At 37.9% G+C, this 20,026-nt stretch overlaps 1 protein-coding gene across 11 annotated transcripts in view; it reads right to left on the bottom strand.

The window, feature by feature from the left end:
• dtna (dystrobrevin, alpha) overlaps window positions 1-20,026 on the bottom strand; it is a 74,664-nt gene that overhangs the window by 45,016 nt on the left and 9,622 nt on the right. For all 11 annotated transcript variants that reach the window (XM_061253463.1, XM_061253465.1, XM_061253462.1 and 8 more), the window contains exons 2-5: window positions 4,792-4,859; window positions 3,697-3,777; window positions 1,822-2,035; window positions 1,550-1,635 (exon numbers count right to left, since the gene is read on the bottom strand). In XM_061253463.1, coding sequence (XP_061109447.1) covers window positions 1,550-1,635; window positions 1,822-2,035; window positions 3,697-3,777; window positions 4,792-4,858 — 448 coding nt within the window. In that variant the 5' untranslated portion in view covers window position 4,859. The remainder of the gene's footprint in view (window positions 1-1,549; window positions 1,636-1,821; window positions 2,036-3,696; window positions 3,778-4,791; window positions 4,860-20,026) is intronic.

The raw sequence follows: 20,026 nt of genomic DNA, 5'->3' as shown, positions 1-20,026 counted from the left end.
TTCAGACTGATGCCCTTATCCTTTTCCCATCCAACACCTACATTGTTTAAATAGCAAATGAATGTGTTGGTCTTAAAATTAGGTGTGGTCAGGCACATTGCTGGGGTATTGCTGATGTAGCTGACCAACACAAATCTGGTCTTACTCTAAGTCATGTTGCAGTTGTTTCATCATTATTTTAAGGGCACAATATTAACATAGTAACATATGGTGTGCAATGCACCCTCCTGTCTGAAACATGCATAACAATATCAAGATTACAATTTGAATTATTATTAGTGTGTATATCAAAAATGTGAAATGGTTAGTCATAACCAGATCAAACATTATTTGATCATCCATTACAAGACCGTGAAAGTTGATCAAAACATTAGTTATTGAACTTGTTAAATATGTGTGCATTTGCACATACTATTCTTGATTCACATCGTCACAGGGAGTATGATAAAGGCAGAGGATCCTGTACCTCAGTGAAGGGGAATGCCACCCTAAATTGTGCTTATCCCTTCAGGCTGTAACAAACATCTGTCATCTCCTGGCAGATGAGCTGGAGATGAATGCCTGCTGTCCCTATGCACTCCCTGTTACTGTGAAAGTCACAGCTGCGATACATTGTTTAAGAGTGAGTCATTCCAGCATCCCTGAAGTTCAACTGGAGGCATATCCCAATCAAACCTAGTCCGATGTGCCAATGGATATGCTCCATTCGCCATTACACCTGCCCGGCAAGATACTAGCCAGCACCCTCATTCCTGCAGTCTTCTAGGGGATCCCCCACTAATGACACTGTATATCATGGCTTCAACAGTGCATGAATCACATTCAATTGAAAACATGCACTGCAATAGAGGACATTGCAGTGCATGTAATCACTGCAATGTTTTCACTATTTGTAATCACATTTTTAAATCATAGTGACTCGGTTTCCATACTTTCAGCAATTCCATCCCCGTCAATTTCATCCATGAGCAGATCTGATTAGTCAGAAATAAATCTGTCTTTTCTTGCTAAATATACCATTATATTAGCAATCCACCAAAGGTGAAAACACAGGTGGCATTTAAAGGGAATGGAAGATGTCACAGATGTTTGATTTATTGCATGTTACACCCAAGACACAGCTATTATTAATTAAGTTCAGCCAATTAGAAACTCAAACTGTCTGCCGTTAAACTAGCAAAAGTGGATATGGACATGCCCTAAATGTGCTTTAAACCACGCATTAAGCCCTATGTGTTTTAGGGAGTTATTTGTCTTTTATTGAGCATAGATACCATACTCAATAGAACATTTATTCTCATGGATAACATTTTATTTGCTGGATTGTGGAGTTTTGTGAACTGAGTTGATTTTGAATTATTATAAATATCTGTCATCCAGTAATGTGGGGGAAAGGGTACTCTTGTCTGGATTATTATTATTTTTTATTCATGCTTGCTGTTAATTACACTATACCAGGCATGTACTCACACATTTGGGGGAATACAAGGCATTAATAGAGTAAGACTATACAGTCCATACCAAAGAAACTAATAATACTACAACTTACATCTTAATTTGTCTAAAATCTTTCCTCCACAGATTGTTGCCAGGGCCATCTTCACAACAAAGACTGAGATTTTACCAAGGCCTTCCCTGCAAGAAAACACAGAAAAATCACAAAACGGAAACACAGTCTGCGTCCTCACAGTACCAGGGCTCAGAAAACAGCACAAAAGGGGGCAGCTGGTGAAACCGGTTTTTCTAGCTTTAATGAACAGATATGAGGAATTTAGCATGCATATGGGACTTGGCTGGGTGATGGTAACAGGGAGGACTTACGGATCATAGGCTGCCAGTAGGAAGTTAAGCAGAAGGCTGATTGACTGCTCAACGTTGATCTGGTGGGTGGTGGGCATACGCTTGTTTAGCTGATAGAAAATAGTGGAGAGTATTGCTTCCAGACGAGTCACAGAGAACTCAGTGTTGAGGTCCATGGTGTTCAGACCATTCTCCCGAAAAGCCTCAATAACATTCCAGATGTCCACCAGATGCACTGCACAAGACAACATGAATAATAATAGCATGACTCATTATTTTGGTTTTGACTGATCTTGATAAACATGGAGAGGATAGAGGAAAAACTATCACAAGACATAAAGCATTGTCATCTATATGATTTGAAATATTATGAAGACGCTCAAATGCCAGCTAACTCAGGGCCAACAATTTTAAAATAGTCTTAATTTCATCCAGCATTTCACACATCTGCTTAACTAGAAAATATTCTCCCTGGTTTGCCCTTGTTTGGATTATGGGACAGACTGACCACCTTCTTTCCGTTCACAATGTTTTGGTTTTTGTGGGGTGTTTTTTTTTTTTTTCCTTTACAAATTCTTCCTCCTCTGAACTTTCAATAAGTTAATAGAGCACCAGCGTTTCACAAATGTAAACAAATGGTCAGGAGTTCGGCAGCTCGTTATCATAAATTTGTGTGATTTTTTTTTTGAATAAATGAGCCTATAAGACATTTTGACAAGGCTTTACACTTCTATTTCCAGTAAATCAAAAGTTGGGGTACATTCACTCTAACCGAAGGGAAAAACTGCATTGTGACAGTACCTTCAATGGGATGCAGGACAGATGCTCATGAATCAGGTCCGGTCACAATACCACCTCGTATCAAATTTACAGATCCAAATCTGGCTGGTCTTGAAAATAGTGAGGCTTACAGTAATATGATTGGCTGGTGGAGTTCTCTGCTGCTACTCCTGGCTGGCTGTACTGGTATATCATTTCACAGCCACCCCAGAGACTTTGTGCTTATCCGTCCCCTAACTTGTACTATCGTGGACGGTGATCGAGTTTGTAACAACAGGAACTGGGTAACAACGTAGAACATAGTTCTAATCGTAGAATTGGCTCATGGCATAACATGTGTAATATTACCATTTGAAAGAAATGATGTGTCAATGTGAGATGAGCATCTGTGTAGCATTCACTGTGAGCTCTGTAACTACTATTCCTTGATGTACTAGCTACTGATCGTTGTGGATGCGTCTCACGTTATGTCTCACATAGTATTGAACTGCCATTATCTTAGTTTGTGATGTGATATTCACTTTTTAATTCTATCTTGGATTGTAACAGTTATTTGTCTGTGTCTAAAACTAGCTAATGTTCTTATTGCTTGCCCTATCACTGGTGTTACTTGAAGCCCTGTGTGAGTCTGTAATGCATGAACAGAATACTAATTGTAGATTAAATGTAGCAAGAGAAGGTTACATGAATGCCTGCATTACTTGGCCTTAGACTCAAGGCTTCCTATTTCTATTAAAACCAATCCTATATTTGCTGTTCATATCCAAGTCTTCTTGCTACCAACACTTAGCCAGTCAGTCATTCAATGGTACAACTTGCCTGCTGTGCTTTATTCTGTTTTAATTGTTCATTGCTCTATAATAGAACTTTCATTAAGTGTATAAAAGTTTGATGCTTTGTGTATTTTGGGATCATAAAGAAACCTGGGTGTTGCCAGCAAGTTAAGAAGCAAAGTTTCTTAAGTCTTACGCAACTCGCGACATTCAGCATCTTGTTCTTCCTAAATACCATGCTGGTCTTTTTGGTAATGGTAATGGTTACCTCATGCAGATGCTATTTATGACATACAGTAGAAGGCATGAGTCTGCCATCAACCACTGAATGCCTTATACTCACAGTTGCATTTCTTCTGAACAAATCTGAGTTTGCAAGCTGTTCTGTAGGTTGATAATCTAATACGATCCAAGTCTTGAGCCCCTGTGAAAAATTGCAAGCACAAGAGGATTAGCAAACACCTCTTCCTTTTAAAAAAATACAGTAAACAAGCACAAGTGTGAGTATGCTATAACAGCATTCTGCTTGCCGGTGATGTGGAGCCAGCAGGAGGATATCCTTGTGACAGACCACATACTGGGTGGTTTAAGTGGGTGCATATTTCAATGCTAAATCTATCCATCATTATGAGTGACACAGTCAGCTGGTGTCCTGCAAGAGTGCACTGTCCTGGTAAGACCCACATTTTAACAGGAACCTTTTTTCCTACAACAAACATACTGCTAGGCTCCATTATTATGGCTTCTTTAAAGACAGTGGTGTTTTTTCACATGCTCCTACCTTTAGTTTTCTGTTGCCTTTCCCCCTTTGGAGTACTTTGTTGACCATTTCATTATTTGTGTTTGAAGATTTGGGTTTTGTTTTAATTTGGCACCGAGCCTGCCCTTATTTTGCGTTAACCCTTAAACACATAACTGAAAAAATATACACTATTCTATAATGGAATACATGCATTTCACCCTTGGGAGGGTATATAATGTGATTTATATGACATATTTTACTCATAAGAAAGCCTCATATGTTTTAATTAATACTTTTAAGACAATTTTACAATATAAAAATATGTGATTAGGGATATTTGTCTGAAATTACTTGGAAGAATAAATTAAATTAAATTAAATTAGCCAAACAATTTTATTTGGTTGTCTGTCAGCACATTTCTAATATTGGGAGCTCAAAGGGTGCAAGTTTATGTTTTTACTGCCTTTGCCATTTTGTGAGCCTTTACACCTTGGTTTTGGTTGTGTGTATAACCTTGATTGTGCTTATTTTGTGCCATATTATATAATGCTATGCCATTTAAAATGTAATGTTTTGTGTATGTTTATGTGAGTTAACATCATTTACCATGACAAACATATATTAAGAATGCGGCCCTTTCAGAGAAAAATACAAGACAGTATATAAATATGTTAAAACTCAGCTGTCAGTACTTACGCATCTCTGCAAACAGTTGTCTTCTCTCTGCCATGGTATCCCCACCTCTCCCACTACCTTCAATCATTCTGTAGTGGAAGAGAGAGATGAGATCACATTAACAAACAATAGCAAGTTTTGGGAGCTTATAGATTTAGATTAATTTTGAAAGGCTGAAGTGGAATATTTACTGTGATGATGGTCAGTGCAGAGGTAAATGCTGAAGTGTAACATTTACTGTGATGTTGTTCAGTGCAGAGGAAAATGCTGAAGTGTAATATCAACTATTGTGCTGGTCGGTGCAGAGGTAAATGCTGAAATGTATTATTAACTATGGAGCTGTTAGTGCAGTTAACTGTGGTGCTGGTAGCTAGTAGCTAGATTTATGAAAGAAAGGCTTTCATAAATCTACATTTTCCTAATGCAGGCCTTGGAAATGTCTGCTTTTGACCAATTTCATCTGCATTAAAAATGCAGTGCATATAGGTATCCATTAATAAATCAGAAATATGACATGGTTCACAAAAGAGCTCAATAAGCCTTTTCAATAACACAAATGCATGGCAAAACTAAATAATGTGGTTACTTTAATGCAAGCCACAACATTTCATCTTTTCTCCAGGGGATGTCCACTATTACAAAATTGCAACCTGCTTTGAAATGAATGCCATAATCAGTGAAGAGTGTTGTGTACACACAGCACATTGTTTTAATTGCCTTTCATTTTTTTTCTATGGAAAAAAAAAGAAATAAAATCCACCTTAATGTGACCTGTGATTATTAGTCATAAGAATATATTTGAATACTTTTTTAGTCACTTTTTAAAATCTAGTATAGATAGAAATGCATCAGCAAACTTATAATGGGACATGAAAGCACACCAAAAATGTGATTTTGGTTGGATTTGTATACTGTATTGTATACAGATTTTTACTTAATCAGGTAGAATCCCAAAATGCATGGATGACAGCCCATATACTCTCACTTCATAAGAGAGGTGATCTCTGTTACCTTAAGAACTAGTGCCCTCTCAGCTTACCTGCCTACTGAGTCCTGATAAATAATGTGCTTCATAACTACCTGGACAAGAAATGTACCTTGTACCATTTATCTACAGTAGATATAGAACTGGACATAGCACAACTTACCTCTAAGGCAGTATTTTAACATTTTTTTCAATTGCTGCCTTAGGAAACAACATTGTTCCGTTCTATTTATTGTGCTAAAATTGGTCTTGAATGCAAGAAAGATTAACTACATGCTTTTCACCAAGGCTTACAATATACATGCTATTAATTTGACCAGCTCAGATATTTACACTTTGAATGGAGCCCAAACTGAGCTAATGCCTTCATATAAATATCTGGGCAACATGCCCTTCATAACAGCATAGAAAAAGAATTAGGTTGACCCTCCTGCCAGTTTTCAATTATGGGGATATTATAATATACAGTACATGTATTCTCCCCTACAATAAAGCCTCTTGACTCTATTTGTGAAATTGCGTGTACCTCTTCAGATCTAGAGAGAACAGCTTTTAGCTTCCAAGCACCACATTCTTGGAATGACTTCCAAATGAAGTGAAGCTGGAATTCCATTTCAAAACCATATAACAAGGCCGTGTCCCAAACAGCTGACTTGTTTACTATTGCATATGCAAATTGAGAACACTGGAAAGTCGTCAAGTCACCTAATGTGTGGTTATTTGTGGTACTGTCCCCTTCCTGTCAGCTTCGTCCAGTCTGGCCCTTCTCCTCTGACCTCTCTCATTAACAACGCGAGTCTGCCTGTAGAACTGCTGCTCACTGGATGTGAACTGCTGCTCACCATTCTCTGTAGACTCCAGAGACCGTTGTGCATGACCAAGATCACATTTCTTCCCCGTTCTGACATTTGGTCTGAAAAACAGCTGGACCTCTTGACCATGTCTGCATGCTTTTATGAATTTAGTTCCTGTCACATGATTGGCTGATTAAATACTTGTATTAAAAAGCTGGTGTACAGGTCTACCTAATAAAGTGAGTGTATCCCCCATGTTGTTTCGCCAGTGAACACAGGTAATGCTTCAGGTACATGCTTTGCAAGGGAGGTGCTAACGGTCTATGGGTGGGCATGAGACAATGCCAGTCACAAGTTTTCATATCTACCTGAATATGGGCCTTACTACTGGGCCTGGAATATGCTCTTCTACTTGCTAGCAAACTAGCAACTAAAGAAAGAAAATCTAGATTTATATTATTCAGATAAATGTACTTTCATGTTCAAGTACTGAATGGAAAATACCTCTTGCTTCGCAGTCATGTGACAAATTGTAAGGGTTGAACATCAGCGGAGGAAATATTTCCATATGAGGGTGACTAGAAATATTTGTACATGGCTGAGACAATTGCTGACTACAATTGTCTCAGCCATGTACTGTGAATGGCATGAATCACACTTCCTTCCCGCACAACAAGCCCAGCCGCAACACCTGCTAATTGTAGTTCAAAAATGACGCATACCAAATTCAACATTTCTATGCAGAAATTGCTTTGGCCAGCCACTATGAGAGACTTAATCAGTTATGCTTTGGTCAATTAAATAAACAGACCTGGTCAGCTGGATAAAGGAGGACTGGTTGGAACTATATTCATAGATCTGAAGAAAGCTCTTGACACAGTCAATCATAAGGTACTGTTCTCTAAATTGTCAGCTCATATCAGTAAACACAGTAAACAATTAAATGGATGACATCATATTTGAGTTTAAAGACAACACTAAACAAATGATTTGATTTCAATCTTTAGTTACAGAGAGTTCTATTGGGGTCCCTCAGGGTTCTATTTTAGGCCCACTTTTATTTAGCATAAATTATCTATCAATGATCCGTTGAGAGGTTATCATGCAAATATATGCAGATTACACAGCTGTATATGTATGAATATGCTAAACCTGAACATCAAGCTTCATCCTTACTTACAGTAGCAATGGAGAAAACATTGCAACCCCTCCATAAACTCTATGAACAAACACTGAAGGTACAGGATAAATCAATTCCCTACCACTATTGCAATAGTGTTAAGAAGCATACTCTAATGTTTTGACAGAAAATTATTGGTTTATTGTACAATATCTTCCATGGCCTTGCCCCACCACTGCTTAAACAATTTGTGTGAAACTGCAACATTGGCACAGCTACATCTCCAGAATTGTGTGACTTGGATCATGTGTTTGATCATCCAGCAAACGATATGTCAATGAAACACAGCAGAACCTCACCGGTATGAAATAACTTAGTTTGAAACTGGAAGTAGCATACGTGACAAAAGGCATACCAGAGGTGGAAAATCCAGGTTCAGAAATTAAAAGACCACCCCGGTATTTTGTTCCAATCATCTAGATTAGCTAATTAGCATGATTAGTCAGCCAGGAGGTAGAACTAATCAAGCCAGAGTTTTAAGGTTGAAAAAACACATGGCAGGACTATTTACAACCCCTATACCTGAAAATGATAATTTACAAAGATAGGCATACACTATCTTTGTAAATTTCATCTCCATTGCAAGAGCTGAATATTAAATGTAAATAAGTCAATTGATTAATATCCATACACTAAAAACAGGAAATATGCCTCCCCTTCTATATCTGTGTGACCATCTAAAATTAAGGAGCTTTTTGGTGGAGAAAGCTTCCTAGGGAGTTGCATAACAGAACAATGATACCTTATGTACAATACAATATGCATATTAATTCTTTGTTTGACAGATGCATTTCGTCCTCAACAGTATTTTAAAAGTACAGCTGGGTGGTAACAAGCTGCCTGCTTCTGTAATGTTCCCTGATGCTGTGTCTTCTAAGACACAGTAAAAATCTTTTCCATGTACATTATGCAGCTAGAGATTTTCTTGGTTTGTAGCCTTTTGTTTTCTCTGTACTTCCCTGAAACACATAAGAGCATGGCTCATTTTAAGAATGCATATAATCAGCTATACTTAGTACCTATGAGGAACTTTTGAGGATTTTTTCATTTTCTATTTTGCTTTCCAAAATAATATAAGCAGGAGAACATACATTTTAAGGACTACAGCTTACTTACTTGCATTGGGCTGCAGGGTTGCCTGTCTTAAGATACTGTTCTAGTGCATGGATGGACCTCATAGCCTGCTTTTTGAATCAAATGCCAATTATGCCCCACGTGATGATGCAATTGGCTCAAGCATTGCCCGGGCATGGGCAATGCATATAATATACATGATCGGACATTCCAAAAAAGAAGAAAAATATAAGCATATATATTTAGCATATAAAACATAAAATAATTGTACTGAGGTCATAAGGTCATACCATGTTACTATTTTGGCACAGTTTAGCATGTGATGCTGGGCCCTGGACAAAGTTTGACCTTCAACCAGACATCCTAGCAAAGGCCAAATTGTGCCAAAACTGTAATATGAGGGCTAGACCCAAAAAGAATCACTGAAAAAATCTAAACATGCAATTTAACAAGTCCATACAAGCCTCCTGTAGAAATAATTTTGTCCTAAATGTAAAACTTGCTGGGAAGCACAACTATCTTTATTTTGCCATATGGATCCATTGTAGTTTCAGCTTCCTTTTGTTTTTAAGTATGCCATTCCTTATATTGTCTGGAAGCTATTGTAATGGTAAAGTTACTTCAACAAAAGCCTGGTTTTTGTTTGGGTTAAATGCCTGCACAAAGGGAAACTCCTTCTACTCAGAACCTGAGAACAATGAATGATCACACTGAAAATGCATCCAATCCAAGTTGCACTTTCTAATAATAAACATGAGGGACAGGAGGGACAATCACATCGTCTTCTACCTGTAAGTGAATATTGCTTCCTGTTGTATTCTATTTGTAAATCTGTGGGCCCCTAGTAATTTACTCAAAACCCAACAAGCTCCTCCCCTTTCCCCCTCTACAAATATTTTCAAAGCATACATTCCAGGGAGAGACAAAGTGAGAAAAATGGAGAGGAGAGAGGACCCTAGCTACCAGCACCACAGTTAACTGCACTAACAGCTCCATAGTTAATAATACATTTCAGCATTTACCTCTGCACCGACCAGCACAATAGTTAATATTACACTTCAGCATTTACCTCTGCACTGAACAACATCACAGTAAATGTTACACTTCAGCATTTACCTCTGCACTGACCATCATCACAGTAAATATTCCACTTCAGCATTTACCTCTGCCCTGAACAACATCACAGTAAATATTCCACTTCAGCATTTACCTCTGCCCTGAACAACATCACAGTAAATGTTCCACTTCAGCATTTACCTCTGCACTGACCATCATCACAGTAAATGTTGCATTTCAGCATTTAGCTCTGCACTGACCAACATTACAGTAAATGTTACACTTCAGCCTTTTCCTCTGCACAGAAACATTTACCTCTGTATTGTAGCTTAGCAAAAGGCTACAGGTCTTAAGCAATGAGACCTAAACTACAAAGATGTGCTTACACTAGCACAACTGGAGGATGACAGACTTTTTAATCTCTCAATGGAGCGGTCAAATACAAAAAAACAGACAGGACATCCCCAGCACATGTCTACATTCAGACATGACACAGTTTGAACCCCAAAATAGAATCTGAACACCACACGTTAAGTAAAACTGTTTAAAAAGGAAACGGCTTACCTGCAGATTGCAGACACAGTTTGGCAAAAGAAAGAGCGAGCAAAGTTATGTAGAGGAATTTACTCCCAGTCCATTGAAAAAGTTGCACAGAACTGGGATGATCCTTTCACTTGAGCAAGGGAGTGAACACATTCTCCCCCACTATGCCTCACTGCACACTGTCCCAGGCAATCTAATACACCTCATCATGTGGTGTGTTGCCATGGCAGCTGTGAACCCAGAAGCTCTGTGAGTAAAAGGCAGGGTGAAAGCCTTTTCTTGGCCTGTATTTGCAGTAACCAGCTTCTCACCAAACTGTAATTTCACAGACTTGCTGCTTTCAGTGGTTGAATGAAGTTTAAGTTAGTGGGCAAGCAAAGCCTTCATGAAATGAACTGAGACAAAATGTCCACTTCATTTACAGTTTACAAGAGGTATGCTACTGAAACAAACATTCCCCATGAATGCCACTGTGATATCAACACATTGCATTCTTAGTCTCTATTCCACGAATGACCAAAGGTAATTTTGAATTGGAATGCCAATATTTCTTCATTTCAATCATTATTGAAACAAAACTCTCCTGAGTACAACTGCACTGCCACCTGCCTGTTTGTGCCTGCTAAAAACCTATGAGTAGATCCCTCTTAGTGTAGTGTCTATAATACATTTTATATTGTATTTATGGTTCTAAATTATGTTAAATAATGCAAACAGTACAATTTGCAGTGAGAATGGAACCACAAAATGCTTGTGAGCTTTTCAGATTTGCTAAAGTAAAGGTAATACATATTACATTTACAATTCTCTGTGAATTTACCAATTGCGAATCATAATTAATAATGTCTTAAATGAAATAATTCTGTATAAGAAATATGAAGCACTATCACTATTTATTTATTAAGCAATCGATTTCTGATAAAGTTGCTGTAAAGCAGATGTGTGAAATATGAGTCCTCATCATGCTGTACATCCCACATGGCACATCAGGATAGTGTTATTTTTATTGTAGTAATAGGAAATTTATGCTTGATTAAATGTATGAAATTGCCCTCAAGGAGCAGAGGCTTCTGAAAATTATACAGACTACAAATTAAAATGAACAGATTGCATTATTGAGGCAGAATGCTGCATAGCAGATGTCAGCTCAGGACAACTAGTCAGCAGCAATGAGAGTTGCAAACCACAAGATACAAAACAAATAATGTAAATGTATTGCATCTGCATATAAAATTGCACCTAAAGTGTGCTGGATGGATCAAAGACTTTGTTCCTTGTAAAAGTAATCATGACTAACTACGCTGAAGTCAACTGAACAAATTTGGTGACATGGAAGTCAAGTGTATGCATATGCAACACTTTGTAGACACTTTTAAAACAATGTTCATGCTAGCACATTGAATGATTGATGCTGTTAATTAGAGCTCACAGTGAGAGCAGGGACCATTGAGGGCTTGTAAATGATAAGATGCTCATTACCCTCTCCTAAGAGCAGATTGATGCTTGGCAAAGGTTAAAAAGCCCCCTTGTTGTAGTAATAGCTTGACCTTTATGCATTATGTGACAGTGGCCCAGTGCAGATGATGACATTGAAGCTATCTGTGAGCCAAAAATAAAAGTTCATTTGTGTGAGAGAGGCATGACAGCTGGAATCTGAAGTTTGAAATTGTATATGTGTGCATGCGTGTGTGTGTATCTATACGGACACACACACACACAATCATGCATGCGTGTGTTTATGCACCTGTAGTGTCGTGAAATAGTATTTCTTCCGTTATTGCATATTTTTCACATTGAATGGTTTCAGATCTTTAGACAAAATTAAATGGTAAATGGTAAATTGATTTAATTAAGTTATCAAACATCCATGTCACCCCTGTGAAAAAAGAATTGCCTCTTAAATTTTATACCTGGTTTCACCACCTTTAGAAGTAATAATTGCAACCAAACACTTCCTATAATTCAACATCGCTGTGGAGGAATTTTAACACACTCTTTTGTTTTAATAAAGACAGATTGGTAGGTTTTTGAGAATTAACTGCTTTTTTCAGGTTCTGCCACAGCGTCTTTATTTAAGTGAAGGCAGGACTGAAAAGACCACTCCAGAACTTTAATATTAAATCTTCCGTCAATTAGACGTGGACTTGCTTTTGGGTTTTAGATTATTGTCCTGTTACATAACCAAGTTATGCTTCAGCTTTAGTTCATAGACATTGTCCTTAATAATTTTCTGCAAGAATTCATGGTTAATGACAAGTTGTCCAGGTCCCGAGGTAGCAAAGTTTGACTTTCGGATTCCCTTTTCACAGCGGTCCATTTTAAATAAAAAAAGGGTTTACTCAGGTTCCCCTCAGGTTCTAATATTACATTTTGTCTGAACACATCAGGAACGAAGATGTTCGGAAAAGCTCAGTTTATTTTGAGTCATAATAAAGCAATAACCTCAATGGAATTTGTCTAAAAGTTGAACTGCAATCAAATAACCAACAATAGGCTAAAATGACAAACTTCTAAAATAGCCAAATCAGATACAAAACCATATACAGTAGTGACGTTGGCAAAGCAACAAGGTTTTGCAATCCTTGTGGATGGATACAAATGGCCGTAACCATCAGTGTGACACAATCTTCCATCCAACAGCAGATTTTGCCCTGGTCCTTTTTATGTCAATATGGTATTTTCTTTGTATGCAATGTCTTAGCAACCGTTAACTTCACTCCCATGTCTAATTTTGTCTAATTTTTTAATTGAAAGCTTTTCTCAATTAATAGTGTTACTCGTTTGCATTTTGCAGTCGTACTTTTGTATTAATGTCGTACTTCTGATTCCACACCTTGTTCAGGCAGACAGACTTTTCGGTTTTCTGATTTTAGGATCTCTGAGATTCTATTGTACTTTGAAAGATTAGGCTAAAACTGAGAACTGTTTTTACCCACATAGACAAGCCTGAGGTCTCAAGCTTCAATAATTGTAGATCAGAAACAAATAGCAAGTTTAAATCCTGATCTTGGCACCCAGCCCCATTCAGTTGGAAAGAGAATAATTCATTATGTCTCCACTTGCCCTTGAGTATTATATTTGTAATAATGCATTTGCTACTTCACAAAAATGGGACACAGTTCTCGGGAAACAAAGACATCTTTGATGCACACCACTACAGCAGAGAGCAAGATATGCCCTAGAAAAAAATTATTCAGCTGTGAAGCAAACAAAATGCTACACTGTTGGGAGTACCAGGTCTCTACATGCAAACAGAAATGTTAGGCACAACAGCAGGTTCAAGTGCTTCACCTTACTGATCATTGTATACATTCTCCCCACTTCTGGCCCACAGGGGGATCCTTTCAATGTTCTTCCTTTCAAAATATGGGGAAATAGCTGTAAATTAGCTAATTTTCCCATGGTGGATTGTCTGTTTGGTTTATGAGACACAAGGAGGTCTATTTTGAGTATGCAAAAGCATTTGGCAATGGGTAGGGCAAACACTGGCACAGTTCAAAAAGAGCCATGCCTGACTCACTTTTTGTATTTTCAGGACAGTAACATAAGCCACATAGCTTCAAGGCAGTGTTGCTGAAGTAATGTATTGGCTAATCAAGACATTTTCCATATTCTCTATGAATGAATAGCTGTTTATTTCAAACAACCAAAATAATAATAATAATAATAATAATAATAATAATAATACGGATCTCACTCTACGTACCTACATACATACATATTATTATTAAAGAAATTATACTCTTGTATATTCAACAATGTCTTTAAATGTATTTTCTGTCATCACAAGCATATGCAGCTATTTTTAATTTGAAGGTCATATATTTTACATACCACCAAAATGTCCTGACATCTCATAAGCATGTTTTCAATGTTCTTTCAATAACACAATGTGCCACTGACAGCTAATGATTTACAGTTTTGATGTTGTCTGTCACATCACCTACCAAGCAACAAAAGATTGTCTCTGGAAAACAATAATGTTTATCCATTCTGTTTAAGGCCAGCTGTCAAATTCAGTAGAGATGGTGAGAATTAAGGAGGCATAGGAGTTAGGAGATATTTTTTCTTCGGAATCCATCTATAGTGTGTAGAATGGACCCTTTTTATTTTTATTTTTTCTAAAGAAATTCAACAAGTTACAAGCAACTTACCAGAAACCATATCAAGGAGCAGTTTTATGGTCCCCTTAAATATGTTAAAAAACCACAGTGCCAGTGCCAATCGTGAAAACATTAATGAAAATACTAATATAGGAATTGAGCCTTTCTGTGCAGTTCTGAAATAACCAAATGAACCCATGCAACAGGCATCCCAAAGGCACATGCAAAATACCTCCCATAATGACATTTTTATAAGCAAGCCACAAAGAAGCTGAAGCACCTGTGCTCCTCTTCGAAACAGTCACATGTGAGTGAGAGTCCAAAACGAATACCACACATACATGTTCCACAGCCTTCTGGAACAGCAAGCGCACAGCACATTCAGCACACACACACACATACTCACAGAACCAGAATTATGCAACTATGTGAACAATAAATAGCCATTCTAGACACAATGCTAGAGTATGGTCATTTTCTCAATGGTAAGAGAGGGTGCCTACTCATGACTGCTTGAAAGAACACTTCATAATCATGGTCTTTATGAAAGTATTGTTTACTCAATAGTACATTTGCTGAAGGCTGCATAAAGGTCTACAGAATTTGACCAAAACCTTTTATAATAAGGCACATAGCTAATGATATATCAAACCAGAGAAATTTAAGGGGCTTATTTCCAAGGGAACATGAAGGGGCAATGGCATGAATATTAAATATACAAATGTTATTTTGTGCACTGAAGTACTTTTTAGAGTCAAAATGACTATACCCAATGATGAGAAACAGTGATGCCAGGCCAGAGTTTCAGCCCTGTTGATAATGAGATATAACAGCGTGTCAGCAAAAACCACAGGAAAGAATGTGTGTGTTATTACAGTGGATATAAACAATGACAGTACTATAATCCCAGAGAAAACAGACTGCACATTCACTTATAATCTACAGTACCTGTATCATTCTCTCTTGCAACAGTCAAACAAAAACAGCTGCACAATAAGATGAAAGAGATTCCTCAATTACAGGAGCACTGTCTTATGTGGGAATCTGAATATTAACTGGAACAATCCAAAGAACATCATCCCTCAATTATGAAAGTGTAAAATATCATTCCCACATACATTAATATTATAATCTGCTACCTGTTTGACTGAGGTTTCTAGCCTGATTTTTCTCAACAACAGGAGACCATTGGCATGTGATTCCAGGAGGTGGTAGTGGGCATATCCACTGAAAGAACTGGCTGTTGTGGGTGTATCCAACTAAAGAACTGGCTGCCAGTGCAGTGATCCACAACACAGTTCAGAACCAAACCATGGCCATGTATTTCCCCACTGTGGCTCAGAAAACAGAAGAGTGAAATTAGGTTAAAAATTACTAAGCACTCTTAACCCATTAACCCAAGCCAACCCAAGTGTTCTGGAACAGTGAGCCTCAGCAGTACCGGGTGTTCCAAATACTACTGTCACTGCAATGCCAAAACAATATGGCGGCAATTGCATTGGATTATTTATTATTTATTCATTCATCACTCTTGGAAAGTCGCACATCCGCCGGGACCAGTCTTATGAGTTCTGCCCACTGCTCATTAGCTTTTGACAGTGACTGGGTTTAAAACTCAGCCAATTCCTTCTGGTGAGTTCATTTTCACTAAGTCTAGCTAGCAAACCTAGTAAAATGTCGACCCAAATTTTTTTTTTCATTTCATTTAAATGACTTTTGACCATTGCACATCATCTACAAAGTGAATTCCTAGCAAAGAGGTTGGGTCAGAGTTTGCCTGAAGAAGACCAAACAACATCGAACCAAATACACTGAACCAAACACACTGAACAACACCGATCTTCAAGTGGATATAGCTTTCAAGGCAATGGGGACTGGCGACTCAAATGGCTAAGTAGTGAAATACAGACCCATTTCATGCAATTCTTTTCACTTCTTATCAAAGTCCACAGCCTTGAATTAATAATATCCCTTGTCAAACGAACATCCAGGACTGCATATTTAAGCATCCAGACTGGCAGCAAATGAGAAGTGAAGGAACTACAGCCATGGAATGAACGAGAGGCAGCATACGAATGACAGCCAACGAGCAAGATATGGACAAACTAATAAACTAATAAAAATAGTAATAATAGTTCCAGGGCAAGGCCTTTTATTTCTGAATAAAAAACAGTTCATTTTTTCCAATTTTTCTACAGTCTATGGTGCAAACCCCACTGGCAGTTCAAGGGTGCTTCGACATCTGTGATTCTCCTCCAAAACATGTGGGGTCACCAGCTGCTTCTTTCCACATCACAGACTACAACCAAGCTCACCTACGGTGGATTCGAAGGGAGGACTTTCATATTTGGCTCTGACATGTAGGCAACGGGCGCCCGATCAACCAGTGGGGACCAAGCTAGAGAGGGATGAAACGCAGACCTCCCATATCCAGGGCGATGCAATCACCAATTCCATGTCACCCAATTGATCTACCAGCCCAAGTCGACACCGGCACGGTCTGGATCCGAGACTGTGGGGCTCATCCATGCATCACAGCATGGTGAAGGGGATTTGGTTTTATATGCCCTAAAGTTGTGGACACCAAAATGATATGCCGCATCAGTTAGCAACTGAAAACATAGCTATATCATATATATAGCAATAGCTTTCAATTTCATACATAACATAATTTATAATAGTTTTAGATGCATTTTTAAATTTTAAACTTAAAATTTTACTTCTCTTATTGTGCATTACGTTTGATCACTGTGTTGGTTTTCATTTTATTTTCAATATTAAACTGTTTGTACATACACTCAGTGAGGACTTTCTTAGGTATTCATTACTTATTTTTTAGACTTCTACTGCTGTAGCCTATCCACTTAAGAGTTATGATGCGTTATGTGTTCAGAGATGCTCTTCTGCATACCACTAATGCGTGGTTATTTGCATTACTGCCACCTTCCCGTCAGCTTTGACCAGCTAATGATCTCTCATTAACAAGGCTTTTCTGTCTGCAGAACTACTGCTCATTGGATTTTTTGGGTTTTAACACCATTCTCTGCAAACTCTATTATTATTATTATTATTATTATTCTCTAGGTGTTTGCATTATCATAGGTGCAAAAAAAAATATTTTGATGTGTTGATTTTCTTTTAAATTCTTCAGCTTCATATGACCAAAATAAAATGATGAAACTGGCATTCAGCAGACCCACTCTTTTTATGTCCTTGGTTTAACTAAAATTAGAATCTATGTTTGTTTTTCCAAGCAAACACAAAAAGGGGGAGGGGGATACAGTGATGTTGGGATGGAGTGAGCTGAGCAGTGAAGGGTCGGGGGAGGGTCTGTGAGGTGGGGAGTATTCTTCTTAATGTTAATATTGTTGATGTTAATGTAAATATTCTCAAAGCTGCTTTAAAAGTTGAAAATGAATCTAATTTTACCATAATCTGTGTACAGTCATAGTTAAAATATACTGTCTACATGTTCCCTTTGTGATGTAATTCCATACATCTCCGTACATTTTGTTTTACATGGCTTATGTCCTGTGGAATGCCAAGGCATTTATTTGGTCCTTTGTATCTTCCTTCAGCACCAAGCCCCAGAGAGCTATAAAATAAAATAGCAACAAAGGAAGGCAGTGGGTTGTGAACAGTGTAATTGACTGCCTGGTCACATAGCGGTGAGAAGTTACATTCAAAAGCAAAGAAGTGAGCAGAATAATTATTAGCACTAACAATAGAGCATGTGTTGTTTCTAGATAGCAAATTTGGTTTTGAAATGGCTGTAAAACCAGACATTTCAGACATTATGACGAAGACAGCGTTTAACTATAAAGCAGCCACACAGAAAAAGATAGATGATGTAGCGCATTGGCCTGCATTCAAGTTTTATATGTGTTGCGATTGAATTGCAATTGATCTTGTACATATCAGATCTTACAACCCATTTCACTTGGGAATATGTAAGGTTAACCATTCACCTAATGGCTAAAATGCTTTGGTGGATGTGACTCACCATGTCGTCTTTGGCCTGGACACCAGCGATGTCATTAGAATGACTCATTTAAGTAGGTTCAGCTTTCACGAAATGCACGACTGTAGAAAGCAGCAATATCATTGGTTTCGTCAGTCTATTCCATGCAGTAGCAGGAAGGAAGCATTAATGAAAAAATCCATCTCACGTGGAGTTTGAAATCTGTACCAGCAGATTTCTGGGGGTGGATTTGGCTGGCTGAGGCAGTTTATCATTTAATATGCTCACCTCAAAGACTCTGTGCCCTACCATCCCCTCCTCTTGTCTTTTCCAAGCGATGTAACTATGTAGTTTTTTTTGCTGCAAGCTGACTACCTGTAATTGAAGGAATGCTCTTTAGAATCGTGGGGCTCGTCATTTTAATTTCTGCCCTGGATGCTCAGTTTTGATGGACAGCCTAATCTAAGCAGTTTTGAGGTGGCACAATACACCTATCCACTTCCGTATGATTAACTTGAGCATGCTCAAAGGAATACTCCTTTCTAAGTTCTCATCATGTTCTTCTGAACAGTGCCATTCAGTCTTCAGGTTCATCAGCCTTTCTTGTGGAATACTTGCTTAAATTCTGCTAGCTGACTGAGGGACCTGATAAATAAACAAAACACATCTGTTGTTTATTTCAAATCAGGTGATCAACTATTGCTGCATCCAATTATGTGGCAGCAACTAAATGCATAAAAGCATGCAGATGTGGTCAAGAGGTTCAGCTGTTGTTCAGACTAAATGTCAGAATGGGGAAGAAATGTGATCTAAGTGACCGTGGAATTATTGTTGGTGCCAGACATATGGTTTAAGTATCTCAGAAACTGCTGATCTCCTGTGATTTTGCAGAGAATGGTGCAAAAAGCAAAAAAAACATCCAGTGAGCAGTAGTTCTGTGGCCAAAAATGTGTTGTTAATGAGAGGTCAGAGGAGAAGGGCCAGGCTGGTCGAAGCTGACGTCACAGCAGTAACGCAAATAACCACACATTACAACAGTGGTATGCAGAAGAGCATCTCTGAACAATTTGTCAAACCTCTAAATGGATAGGCTACAGCACAATAACTCTAAAAAATAAGTCTAATAAATACCTAATAAAGTGCACACTGAGTTTACGTACAGGTACAGTATTCAGCTTTGGTTTAATCGTAAGCAATCACGAACAAATAATGTTTCGTGAAAAAGGTTCATGAATCAGCCATGCTATCAAATTGCCATGGTTTAAAATACATTTATGATGCTGTTAAATTCTTGGAGCATTATTCTTACTGAAGCCATAGCATTGAAACTTAATCCCTGAGGTGGCCAAAAATAACCTGCTAGGCACATACTTAAAGGGCTAGTACATTGTGGTCTTTGAAATCCACAACCACTCTAAGTAGACAACAAAAATAAATATCAACAAAGTTAACACTAATAAAGGTCTTAATCACAACTTTACCATGTTCCTAATTCCTACCATAAACAATAAGAGAAAACATTTCTAACATTTACTATGGCCTTTTAGTCTGGAAGATTTT

This window comes from Conger conger, chromosome 9 (assembly GCF_963514075.1).
Source record: "Conger conger chromosome 9, fConCon1.1, whole genome shotgun sequence".
NCBI classification, from domain to species: Eukaryota; Metazoa; Chordata; class Actinopteri; order Anguilliformes; family Congridae; genus Conger; species Conger conger.
Note: the sequence above shows the minus strand (reverse complement) of the source record. Positions and strands in the feature narration are given on the sequence as shown.